Below are 12,002 nucleotides of genomic sequence, written 5' to 3' on the forward strand. Positions count from 1 at the left end.
AAGGCTCAACTCACCCAAAGGGTAAAAAACTCTGCTGGTGCAAGGCTGAACTAAGTTAAAGGGCCTAAAACTCTGCTGGTAAAAGGCTAAAGTCACCTAAAGGGCCTCAATCTCTGCTAGTAGCTCAGTTTAAGGGCCTGTAACTTAATTTGGAAGGGCTCACGTTAAGGGCCAGAAAAGTGAATTTTTGAAGGTCTCACCACATCACACACACACATCCACAATGACAGTTAAGGGTGGGGGCTGTTGGATTTCCCATTACCTATGCCATCTGTGGTTGTCATGGGCATCGTGAGTTAAAGGGGTGCATGCTAATGTTTCTTTAGCTTTAAATTTATGTTTTTGTCCATACTATTGTGGAGGAAAGAAGGTTTCCAGGTATTTTTCAACTTTCATAGAGGTTCTATTGAGTTTGGAAAGTGTCTAGTTGATAGGCTGTGATAGTGGGGTAATACTGTAACTTGGGCGTGTTAGATGCCCCCAGACATGCTTCCCCTGCTGTCCCTGTTGCATTCTAGAGGTGTTGTCATCATTTGCTGAGGTGTCATAGTGCACTTGGTGACCCTCCTGAGTCAAATAGTGGTTTCCCCTGAAATGAGCATTTTTTCCCCATAGACTATAATGGGGTTCGATATTCGTTCGAATATTGAGGGGCTATTCGAAACGAATATCGAATATTTCACTGTTCGCTCATCTCTAGTGTTTACGTGTCAGAATGAAAGGGGTGTTACTTCGTGTGAACGCAGCCTAATACTGCAAGTCCTATTCACATCAGCTATGGTCAGGCCAGGAAATGTGGCCAATACACAGACTGTCATTCTAAACCCGATCACTGACTTTATTCAGAAGCACAGACAAACAGGATGTCTTCTTTTTTACTTTGCATGTGTGGAAGCTACCCTGTTCTTCTTACTTACCGTATTTTCCAGACTATAAGGCGCACATAAAATACTTCGATTTCCTCAGAAATCGAAAGTGCGCCTTATAGTCCGGTGCGCCTTATATAAGGCTTGAAGCGGCGGCACGCGAGGAGTTAAGCAGCGGCCGCCGACAAAGTCTGCATGCCGCTTCCATACATTGCAATGGGAGCGCGCTATTCAAATAGTATTCGTTCATCTCTAACTATTTGAATAGCGCGCTCTCATTGTAATGTATGGAAGCGGCATGCAGACTTTGCCGGCGGCCGCTGCTTAAAGAGATTCTACTAGAGATGAGCGAGTACTGTTCGGATCAGCCGATCCGAACAGTACTCGCTCAACTCTAGATTCTACCATTAAAAGAACCTCTTCCCCCTAACCACGTCGGAATAGCCTTAAAAGACTATTCGTCTCTTACCTTTCCCATAGCCAGCGCCGCCTTCTCCCTGAGCTGTGTTCGCGCCTTCCGTGTCGTCTTCTTTGGGCCTCATGGATGACGCATGCGCAGTCGGCTCTGGCTGCGAGAGCCTGTTAGAGCCGACTGCGCATGCGTCATCCATGAGGCCCAAAGAAGACAGAGATGGAGCTGCGGAAGAAGGCGGCGCTGGCTATGGTAAAAAGGTAACGAGATTATTCCGACGTGATCAAGAAGGAAGTTCTTTAACTCCTCGTGTGCCGAGCGCTTCCATTCATTTCAATGGAAGCGTACCATTGAAATGAATAGAAGCGGCTGGCACGCGGGGGGTTAAGCGGCCGCCGGCAAAGTCTGCCGGCCGCCGCTTTCAATCATATAAGGCGCACCGGACAGCGCTGCGCCTTGTAGTCCGGTGCGCCTTATATATGGACCTAGGCAGGACTATAAGGCGCTCATGGGTAATGCGCCTTATAGTCCGGTGCGCCTTATAGTCCGCAAAATACGGTACATAAGACATTTTTATGTGTTTTTGTTGCATTTTTTCCACAATGTTCATAACTGTAAAAATACTGCTATGGTTTCAATGGTCACAAAGAAAGTGAAAAAACATGTCATGTAAGTGAAGAGGTGGCCAGGTCATAAGTTACAGGACATACATAGCACTGCAATACATGTCCCCTAGAACCTGTTCCCTAGAACCTGGGAAGAAACATGGCAGATGTTTGATACAAGGTGTAGGAAGACATCAATTTTTTATTATCTAATTTGTGAAGTAAAATTAATAAGATTGAGCCTCGTGAAAAGACATTGTCTGCGGTAGTTATTATCTCATATGATCTAGGGCTCTCAGTACTCAGCACTTCATGTCATGGTGTTGTAGTGAAAGTCAGTCAATGTCTTATTTCTGTATCAACTACGGATGAATGAATAGAAGCGGGACTAAAAATACCAGTAATCCAGACTTACTAAGGGGGCATTCACAGTACCGTTACTAGTGTCCATTGCTAGCATCCTTTAAAAATTTTAATAAATCTATCATAAATCCATTGAAAATCCCATTGATTTCAAAGGGGTTTGTTCTGTTATCAGTTAGTGTCCGATAGTGTCTGTTTTCACCAAATCCGTCACATGTCCGTTTTTTTTTTTTAGCAGAGTCTGTTCAAAATAACGGACTTATGACGGATGTTTAGTGTCCTTTATTTTTTTTTTTTAATATCTATGGCTTACAGACAGTAATGGACAGTCATGCAGAACCAAAAAAATGGGCACATTAACATTAGTTAGTGTCCGTTAAAGTCCATTATGATAGGCGTCCATGCAGCAGTAATGTGAATGCTCCCTACATAACACAAAATGAACAGCGGGCAGACATTTCAGTATTGCTATAAAAATAACCATACCACTAGGTCCAGGGTAGACAAAACTCCAAACTCTTTCAACAATATCTATCTTTCTTATATTATTTCCAAGGAACAAGGTAACGCATAGAAATAACCAAAGAAACATAAAAATAACAGTACCGTATATACTCGAGTATAAGTAGACCCGCATATAAGCCGAGGCGCCTAATTTTACCACAAAAACAAGGAAAACTTAATGACTCGAGTATAAGCCTGGGGGGGGGGGGGAAATCCACCATTGCAGATACAAAGCATGGTCATGTGCATTACAGTTTAGTAACTCCATGTGCCTTGAGTAATAGCAGTTACCCCATCATGTCCCTCACATTAACCCCCTGTGTGCCTCACATAAGAGTTACTGATATGTGGGACATATGGAGGTAATAACTAGGTATGATTCATAATTAAGGCACTTTATTAGTACGCCCATGTGTCTCACATATTAGTAACCCTTATATGATGCACACAGGTGTTAATGTGAGGGACATGATGGGGTTAACTGCTATTAATGTGAGGCACATGGAGTTACTGAAACTAAATTAATAACCCCAAACGCCTGACATTAATGTGTGTTAATGTACCTGTGTGTTACTTTCTCTTTTCTGTAGCTCCCTCTCCTCCATATACAGACATCTTCTATATGACACAATGAATCCTGGCTACTGACTTATCTGCAGATGTTACATTCTAGTGACTACAGGACCTGTGATCACATCACATTCACGTGACCTTACATAACAAGCCAATCACAGAGCAGTAGCGCTAAAGGACCTCCCCCTTCCGGTTTTCTGCGCTCCGTGGACCCTGACTCGTGCATAAGCCAAGGGAGGCTTTTTCAGCATGAAAACTGTGCTGAAAAAGTTGGCTTATACTCGAGTATATACGGTAAGTCATATTCATACAAGTCTATGTGGAACCAGAATAAAATGTATAACACACAATAATAACTTGTTCACATGACTATTGTACACAACAATGGAGGCAAATTAAAATATATCTAAGGCTTATATCATAATTCAATTAAAATTAGCTAAAAAAAAAACAGCTTATCCTCCATGAAAACAAATGACAAGGAATATGCCATCAGGAGACAGCTGGGACACTCCCATACACATTAGTCAGTGAATTCAATCAAGTTGCTCTCATACAATTATCTGACAAAAAGGCCCTTTAAATCCCTTGGGCCCAAAGCAAAATTTGTAATGGGGCCCCTACTTACCATGTGCTATCTATAATGTTGGTGTTGTCATATTGTAAAGAGGCCTCTGGCCTCCACAAGCTTAAGGCAGTAGCAACTGCTACCTCTACACCCCCTATAGCTACACCCTGGCTTCAAGATCTGTCTCTGTTCATGTTCCTTAAAAGACAGATAATATTTTAATGAACTATTTAGAATTTGCTATACGACCATGTACACAATTATGTTACAGAAAAAATCGTTTTAGAAACCTAACAAAAACAGGAAACTTTGTCCTGTGGTTAAAAAAGGAGAATACCCTTCTAGGCCGGGGCCAAATGTGGATATTTTATGCCTCGGCGTTTTACTGTCACTGCAAGGAAAAATACGCACATGTCAATTATACCTACGGAAACGATGGTGGTTTTCCTCAAGGTATAATAGAAATAGAGAGTCTGCAGAAGAAACCTTTGCAGACTTTTTGTGAAATGGGTTGCCAGTGCTTTGCTGCCATGGGTTTTCCTGCTGTCCTTTTTTTGCCGTGGCCCACTACATGGGTCCTTAGCTTTAAAAAGCACCACCTCCACCAATTGGAAGTTCTTCAGGAAAATGGCTGACCAACATGTGCAGTAGGCGCAGTCGGCCATTTTCCTGTGTCCGAACAGGAGAGAAGAAGAAGGCGTTGCTGGAGAATGTTCTCGCAGCACAGGGGACGCCCCCAGTGCTGCTAGAAAACTCACCATAATGTAGAAACCGGGAATATCTAATGAACAGCGCCACAGAGAAGACTTCTAAAGGTAGGGGAAGAATAGCCTTTCATAAGGTTATTCCAATGTGGACTTAGCTAAAATGGGACTCTAATGATAGAATCCCTTTAATAAGCTCTATTCCACTGATTCCAGCACAGTTGGAATTCTCTCTCTAGCCCCCAATATTCCCAAACAATAAGCGCAGTTAATTTTGTTGCCTGATTTGAGCTCTGTAATGTCAGAAGGGCGGTGTCAAGCAGGGGGGTGTGATTCAGAGCTCCAGTCAGAGGCAACCAGTGTCAGAGCTCAGAATCACATCCCCTTGCCTGCTTCTGCCTGACACCGCCCTCCTGACAAAACAAAGTCTAAATAGCATATCAGGCTTTGAAACTAACAGCATTGATTGCTCTGAAACAGTGGGGACTAGAGAAAAAATTCCATCTTTGCTGGGATCAATGGAGCAGATATTTGTTGATGTAAAGAGCTGGAATTGTTGGAGGTAGCTAAACGTCCTCTTTAAGTACTGAGTGGCAACATCACCTTGTTAAGACGACTGCATTCAATATGTAGATTTTGTAAATATAGTTGAAACAGATTTCGTTACCTCCTGTCCTTCCGTGCCCATAATGCACGTTTGGCTGCAGACTGTCTTCATGCCCCAATAAATGAGGCAGAAACATGTATATGTTTGTGAATTGCATGGGGAGTTTGCTGGTCATATTCAGCACCTTCCATTTTATTTCCTCAACTGTAAGGATGAAAAAAAATGTATGACCATAATGTAAACCATTATCTTAATCAGTGGGTATAGAAGTGACAATAATAAAAAATTACTAAAAACTGTCAGTGGTATTAGCCTTGATTGACTGCAATGGAGTGAAGATGCCCTTAATTTATTAAGAGGCTCATGTTTTTATTAAATTATTTCCTTATTTGTGACACAAAGTGAAATCTACATGAAATAGAAGCTGGCATAGATTTGAGCTAAAATTTACATCAGTCTGAGCATGAATTATAATAAATCTGCAAATCTGCGGCAGGACACAACACCTCCCTTGGAACCCACACATGCCCAATTTTTGGTGCAAAAATCAATATATATGATCAATATATACACACACACATATATGGACACAAATAGAAAGGGACAAGTGTCATATAAGGGCCAAACTTCTTCCCTTATTAAATGGGCTGTGCCACTATGACACTTGTCTCCTATCCTAAGTAATCTCTGTCTGCCCCATAGAAGTGTATGGAACACTAGCAATGAATTTACAAGGAGCATTTAGGGGAGTTTACCAGACCCTGTTCTTCTGATCGCTGAAACTGGACTCCAAAAATCTGACACATTTCCGTATCCATAAGAGAGTAGGTAAGTGTGTTAAGTGGTAAAACCCCTTTACTAGTTTCAGGCAGAAAACATCAAATAGAGCCCTGATCTCAATACCATCAAGTCTGTCTGGGATAACATGACATGCAAAGGCTTTCAGGATTTTGTTAGTTCACAAAAATAAACTATTAACACTTCTATTTGTGAAAGGCTGCGGACACATCTGCGTTGGGTGACTGTTCGGGGACTCTGTACCACTTTCTGCTTAAATTATGCAGATTTAAATTCTGATTTGGGCAGAAACCCAGTGGACCCCATTATAATCTATGGGTTCTGCGGGTAAGCTTTTTAAGGGGATAGGGTTTCCATTTTTACACTGGTGTGAACCTAGCTTTACTTGGCTGCATATTTACATACCTATATAAAACCTTTGTACAACACTGTATATAGGAGAATTTTTTGCTCTGTGTCTGGATCCTGTGTTATCTGGGCCCAGCGTTATAAGAAATTACATTTTTAGTGAAGCATGCACACTGATGATATCGACCGCTAACCCTGCCCCCAGTGTTCACTGCAGAAGCATAGGTAACAGGCAGTGTTAGTCTATCATGAGGATTCATTTGTCAGTGTGAAAACTGTTAACATATGCATCACCAATTAAACTAATTCTATAGGGGATAAGCATCTTATCAGTTTGCTCAACCACTGGGACCTGCACCAATGATAAGAAATGGGTTTTGAATAGGGTTTCAGTCATGCATGCTCCAACAGTCCCATAGAAATGAATGGATGAGGGGGCAACACGGTGGCTCAGTGGTTAGCACTGTAGTCTTGCAGCGCTGGAGTCCTGGGTTCAAATCCTGCCAGAAACAACATCTGCAAGGAGTTTGTATGTTCTCCCCGTGTTTGCGAGGATCTCCTCCCATTCTACAAAGACATACTTAAATGAAAAGGAAAAAAATGTACATTGTGATCCCTGTATGGGGCTCACAATCTACATAAAATAAAAGAAGAAATGAATGGATGAGCAGTACACTTGTATAAGCAGGGGGATTGAAGACCACTGCTCTCAATGTTGGGGCACCCAACAGTCCTATGGATAGAGGATAAGTGATTTGTGAAACAACCCCCTTTAACAGAACAATAATATTCCGGACTTAGATTCTCTTTCAACAAATGAAAGTCTAACAAGTTGGAAAATTATTTTATGTAACCTAAATCATAAATAGAAAGTCACAGAACTAAAACTTATATAAGAAAGCCTTACTAATATATGTGATAAGAAATATTTATATTCTGAAGATTAGAAGGGTCACGGTAAAACCATCCATACCTGTATGATTTTCAAATGCATTTCTTTTCTCTGCCACTGCCCGCTTGATCTCGTCTAGAACGGTGCTTAGATCTCGAGATCGCTTCTGATTCTCTTGTTCTGCATGGAAGAGTCTTTGTTGTAATTCTAAGAACTGCTTTTCATAAGAATCCATTCCATATTCTGCAAAATAAGATGTGAAAAAATCTCAACGAACAAAGCAGCCCACCTTACGTAAAGACTATTCTAAATTGCTACAATCAGAAACATAAAATTGCTTACTTGTTTACCATGTATAAATATTTTTTGAGCCTTCACAAGAAGATAGACAGCACGTGGTAGTGGGATAGAAATGTATATTTTTTTTTTTATAGCAATGCATATTTTGTTTGCTACTCAGGGTCTGTAGAAAAATGGCTAAATTCACACAATGTTCAGGGATTGGTGGAAACGTCCTAATGAAAGTATAGCTCACTAAAGTGGTTGTTTCAAGAAAAAAAAAAAAAAAAAAACACCTTATCCATGCTCCATTAGGACATACGGACATCCTACTGTAAAACAGGTTTACACTATCCACTCTTTATTTAGGCAGCTCTTCATTAAAGTGGTTGCCATGTGCACTTGCCCTACAAAAGCCACAAGTATAGCCAGGAGCAGCTTCACATAACAGCTTATCCTCGAATTATATTTGACAAATGTATTCTAAAAGGACTCCTTTTGTTATAACTTTGAGCTTCAAAAGGGTTTTCCAGCCACTTAAAAAATTTTTTTAAAAATATGCTGAGACTGTACCTATCCCACTAGTCCCTCAACACTCCCATTCTACTGCTGTGCAGGCCCCATCCGTGGTCACTACTTCCTGCTCCACTGGGAAACAGAGACCAATGGGGGACCTAGGAGACATTGCAACAAGAACATTGAGGATCAGTGAGGTAAATGCAAATTTCTTTTGGAGGTCTTCCTGGCATATATGCCAAGTGTGGCCCAACAGACATGGTGTTTTCTAGCAGCTGGACACCTGTACTGCAGCTCAGGTCCTATTGAAGTCAGTGGAAGGTAAGCTGAAGTAAAGCAGACACTATACTGCAGACAGAGCTTTCTGCTTCCCGACTGTATAGTATATTGGAGTGGCTACAGAACCAGCTCCATACAGATAATCGGTCCAGGGGCTGGGCGCCGCCCCCCCAATCGATCATATATTTAAGACCTATTCTGAGAATAGGCCACAAAAAAAGAAGTGCAGACAACCCCTTTAAAGAAGCACGCCACAAAAAAAAAAATCCTCCCCCCTAGTTGAAAAAGATTCTGTATATAGTGTAATATTACTAAATGATTTAATGATCGCTTTATTGTGAGGTTATGTGTTTGATTCTTAAAGTGTAACTCCCATTTATTTTTTTCTTTTTGGTATTGTGATAGGGAATGTTTGGTGACCATATTTGTAATATATTTTATTATATAATGTAACTTCTTTTTTTATTATAAAACAGGCTGTAACATTCTCCTTAGCAATCTCTGACTCATGGTCACACCAGCGCATTCTCTACGTTCGGGCATTACGTTCCCCTTTCCACATGAAAAATGCTGGCTCCACGAACGGAGATGTGAACCTAGCCTGAGCTGTTGCTAGTGAAAGTCTATACACATTGATATTGTGAAACTGCAGAGCTAAAGCCTTTACCAAAGGGAGGGGAGGTCACTTGAAGTGGCTGCATGTGTGGGTTTTATACCAATTAGAAAATTGCTTCCGGTATCACAAGAAAGCTGAGATTCCCAGCTGCCAAGATTGCGCTAGGTATAACAGAAACTGAGATATAACTAGTTAAAAACTCAGTCGGAATTTGAACTTAATATGGAACAGTTCATGTGCATATAAAATCCCGACTGTGCCTAGTGTTGTCTAATTCTTTTATAGCTAGTACTTTAATTGCAGTATATGGAAGCGGGGAATCTCAGGACCCTTTTCCTAGGTGGTATAAAACTGGAGATACAGCTATTAAAAGTGACCATTCCCCTCTATGGTAAATATTTCATCTCTACATGCTGCATGGAGTACAGGTGTACGCATAGAGTCTCCCTAGCAGTGCTTAGTTACAGCAAAGTAAAGTGAACAACTTGTTTCCTATCAAAAGTAAGTTTGATAGTTTAATATAGTATATTACAAAAAAAGTTCATCACAGACTCCTTGACACAATAGCAAAAAATAAAATGGAAGTTACACTTTAAGAACTGACCTCCTCTCTGCTCTTCTGTTGCACACAGTGGGGGAAATTTACTAAAAGACCTATGTCAGAAGAAAACACTTTGTCCCTTTTCTGTCCGTTTTACCATCTTTCCAGACAATGGGCAGAGCCATCAGATAAGCTATAGCTCATGCCATAAAGATCACAGCCTCTAATTAATTTGGATACATCTTGCATCAGCAGACAAGTTAAGACTGGCCAGTAAATTCCACTTAGTTTTTCTGTATGTACAGGAGGTCAAACTCACAAGTCTATTAGATCCTCGGCCTAACTCCCAAAGATCTTCATTGTCAATATGACCTCCTGTTCATAAAGAAAACAATGGGGCAGAAATATAATGTCTAAGGCATAAAAAGTTGCCGTTGCGGCTTTGTAAATCGCAGCATGTCGATTATTTCTACGGAAACGCCGGCGCCTTTCCTGTAAATATAATGTTAAAAGAAAGTTTGCAGAGGAAAACTCTGTGAACGTTCCCTTAAAAGCACTGCGGAAAGAACCTCAATGTGTTCATGCAGCGGTTCTTCCCACAGCGCTTTAGTGCTGAGTGGGGCCTTAGCCTAAGACAGGAAATCAGATATTCAAAGATAAAATATAATCAAAGAAAACAACCTAGGTGGAAACTTCTATACATTTTTATACCTTCTTTTTGTAAGTTATTCATTGTAGGACTCTCTTACATGCACACTCTGGGTTCTTGTTGGATATAAACATTTTACAACATGGATCACATATTAGAAGACAATTCATTCAAATAGATTTTAAAAGAGCCAAACAACTGGAAGTGAGAAACATGTCCTACAAATCTAAAAGGAACTGTGAAGCGCACATCTTGTTAAGTGCCTTCAAGTTTCCCATTATGGCAATCCATAAACATAATGGTTTCGATGTATTCCCTCTGTGAAAAGATCTCATTAGTGATTAGATAATGTTTTCTGGCGAGATGTACATAGAATATCCAGACAACTAGATATACTCCAAACTCTCCAAGTGCTAGCTTTTAGAGATGACAAAAACGCACTAAACCAAATTTTATATCTGAAACACCAAACAGGAAGAATACATTTTTATCCTAAATCCTGCCGTTTACAGGTAGGAGTGGGGACCTTTTCACAATACTTTTTCAATTGTTCCGCCTTATTCTTCAGTTGCACTGCTGCAAAAAATATATCTTTAAAAAAAATCCTACAATATGCCTATGCTTGACCCAACCCCAAAAGGAATAATGAAAAAAAAAAAAAAAAAAGATTTCATGAATACTAGCAGAGAATAGGCTTTAACTATTATACAGCGAAACCTCTTAGAGACGGCAACCCCAAATTTCAGAAAAAGTCGTCTTCTAGAAAAGGTGGTCTTCTCAAAGAAGATGGTTAGAATGGGAAACTGGAAATTCGGCATATAAAATGTGGTCAGGGAAGATAGGGGGTCTTTTCAAAGAGATAGTCTTTTAAAGAGGTTTCAGTGTATACACCAGATCTAAGTAATGTGTGTATACAATTTTAATACACATATACTGTATATGTATAGGGAACGTAGATTGCGATCCCTATATGGGACAGTGACTGACAATGTCTGTAAAGCGCTGCGGAATATGATGGCGCTATATCAGTAAGGAAAACAAATAAATAAATAAAAAATAAATAAAATATACACATCTTAGGTACGTGTGTGACCTGGCTTTGAGGAATGTTTTAGTTTGTCAGCTGTTTTGACCAAGAGAACACTACAACAACAAATCAGATAGGGTTAAAAAATGTAACAACATAAGCACAGGGTACAAGCACAAAATATTCAACCACAAATGATAAAAGTATCATATTCATTAAGAGTCACCCGTCATGACATGATCATCTAACGCTTGGAACAACTGTAAGAAGCCAGCAAACATGAATTATTTATTTGGACAGCTTGGCCGCTGTTATAAGAGCAGCCATGGGCTATTGGAACGCATTGTTACTCTTCCCTATTCACTAAATCACTTCCTTCCAAAAACTGAAAAAGGATAACAGGGAAATTCTGACAAAACAATTGACTACTTTAGTAAAAGGGTTTTCCCATCTTACGTACACAAAACTTCATAATCATAAAATGAAAAGTGATGCAACTTTTAATGTACTTTGTATTTCAGTCCTTCAAGACTTTCAAATTCCCCAACCAAAAATAATGTTGCTGAGAATAATGCAAGAAGTTTAGTTTACAGAAACAAGAAGGTTGCCATTGAGCTAATACCACAGTAGGAGAGCGTAGACATTCATGAAGCTGCCATAGTTGCCTAAGGGCCCTTTTACATGGGCTGATGCTCAATGCCTGTGTGAGATGAGTGCCAGAGACTAATATACAATATACCATTTGTTCCTTGTTCGCATCAGCCCTTATATATAGCGATATAAAGCGTATGAGGAAGGACAGTCTCTGCTGGGATCATTTGTCTGCCATACAGTTCCATTATATCGGCAGCACAA

The 12,002-nt window shown here is 40.2% G+C and overlaps 1 protein-coding gene across 1 annotated transcript in view; it reads right to left on the bottom strand.

Moving 5' to 3' along the window:
* MGAT4D (MGAT4 family member D) overlaps nt 1-12,002 on the bottom strand; it is a 77,341-nt gene that overhangs the window by 42,793 nt on the left and 22,546 nt on the right. Inside the window, exons 2-3 of the mRNA XM_075284985.1 lie at nt 7,322-7,483; nt 5,263-5,406 (exon numbers count right to left, since the gene is read on the bottom strand). Of these exons, the coding sequence (XP_075141086.1) occupies nt 5,263-5,406; nt 7,322-7,483 (306 nt within the window). The remainder of the gene's footprint in view (nt 1-5,262; nt 5,407-7,321; nt 7,484-12,002) is intronic.

The sequence above is a fragment of the Leptodactylus fuscus genome, chromosome 1, assembly GCF_031893055.1.
Source record: "Leptodactylus fuscus isolate aLepFus1 chromosome 1, aLepFus1.hap2, whole genome shotgun sequence".
Classification (NCBI taxonomy): Eukaryota; Metazoa; Chordata; class Amphibia; order Anura; family Leptodactylidae; genus Leptodactylus; species Leptodactylus fuscus.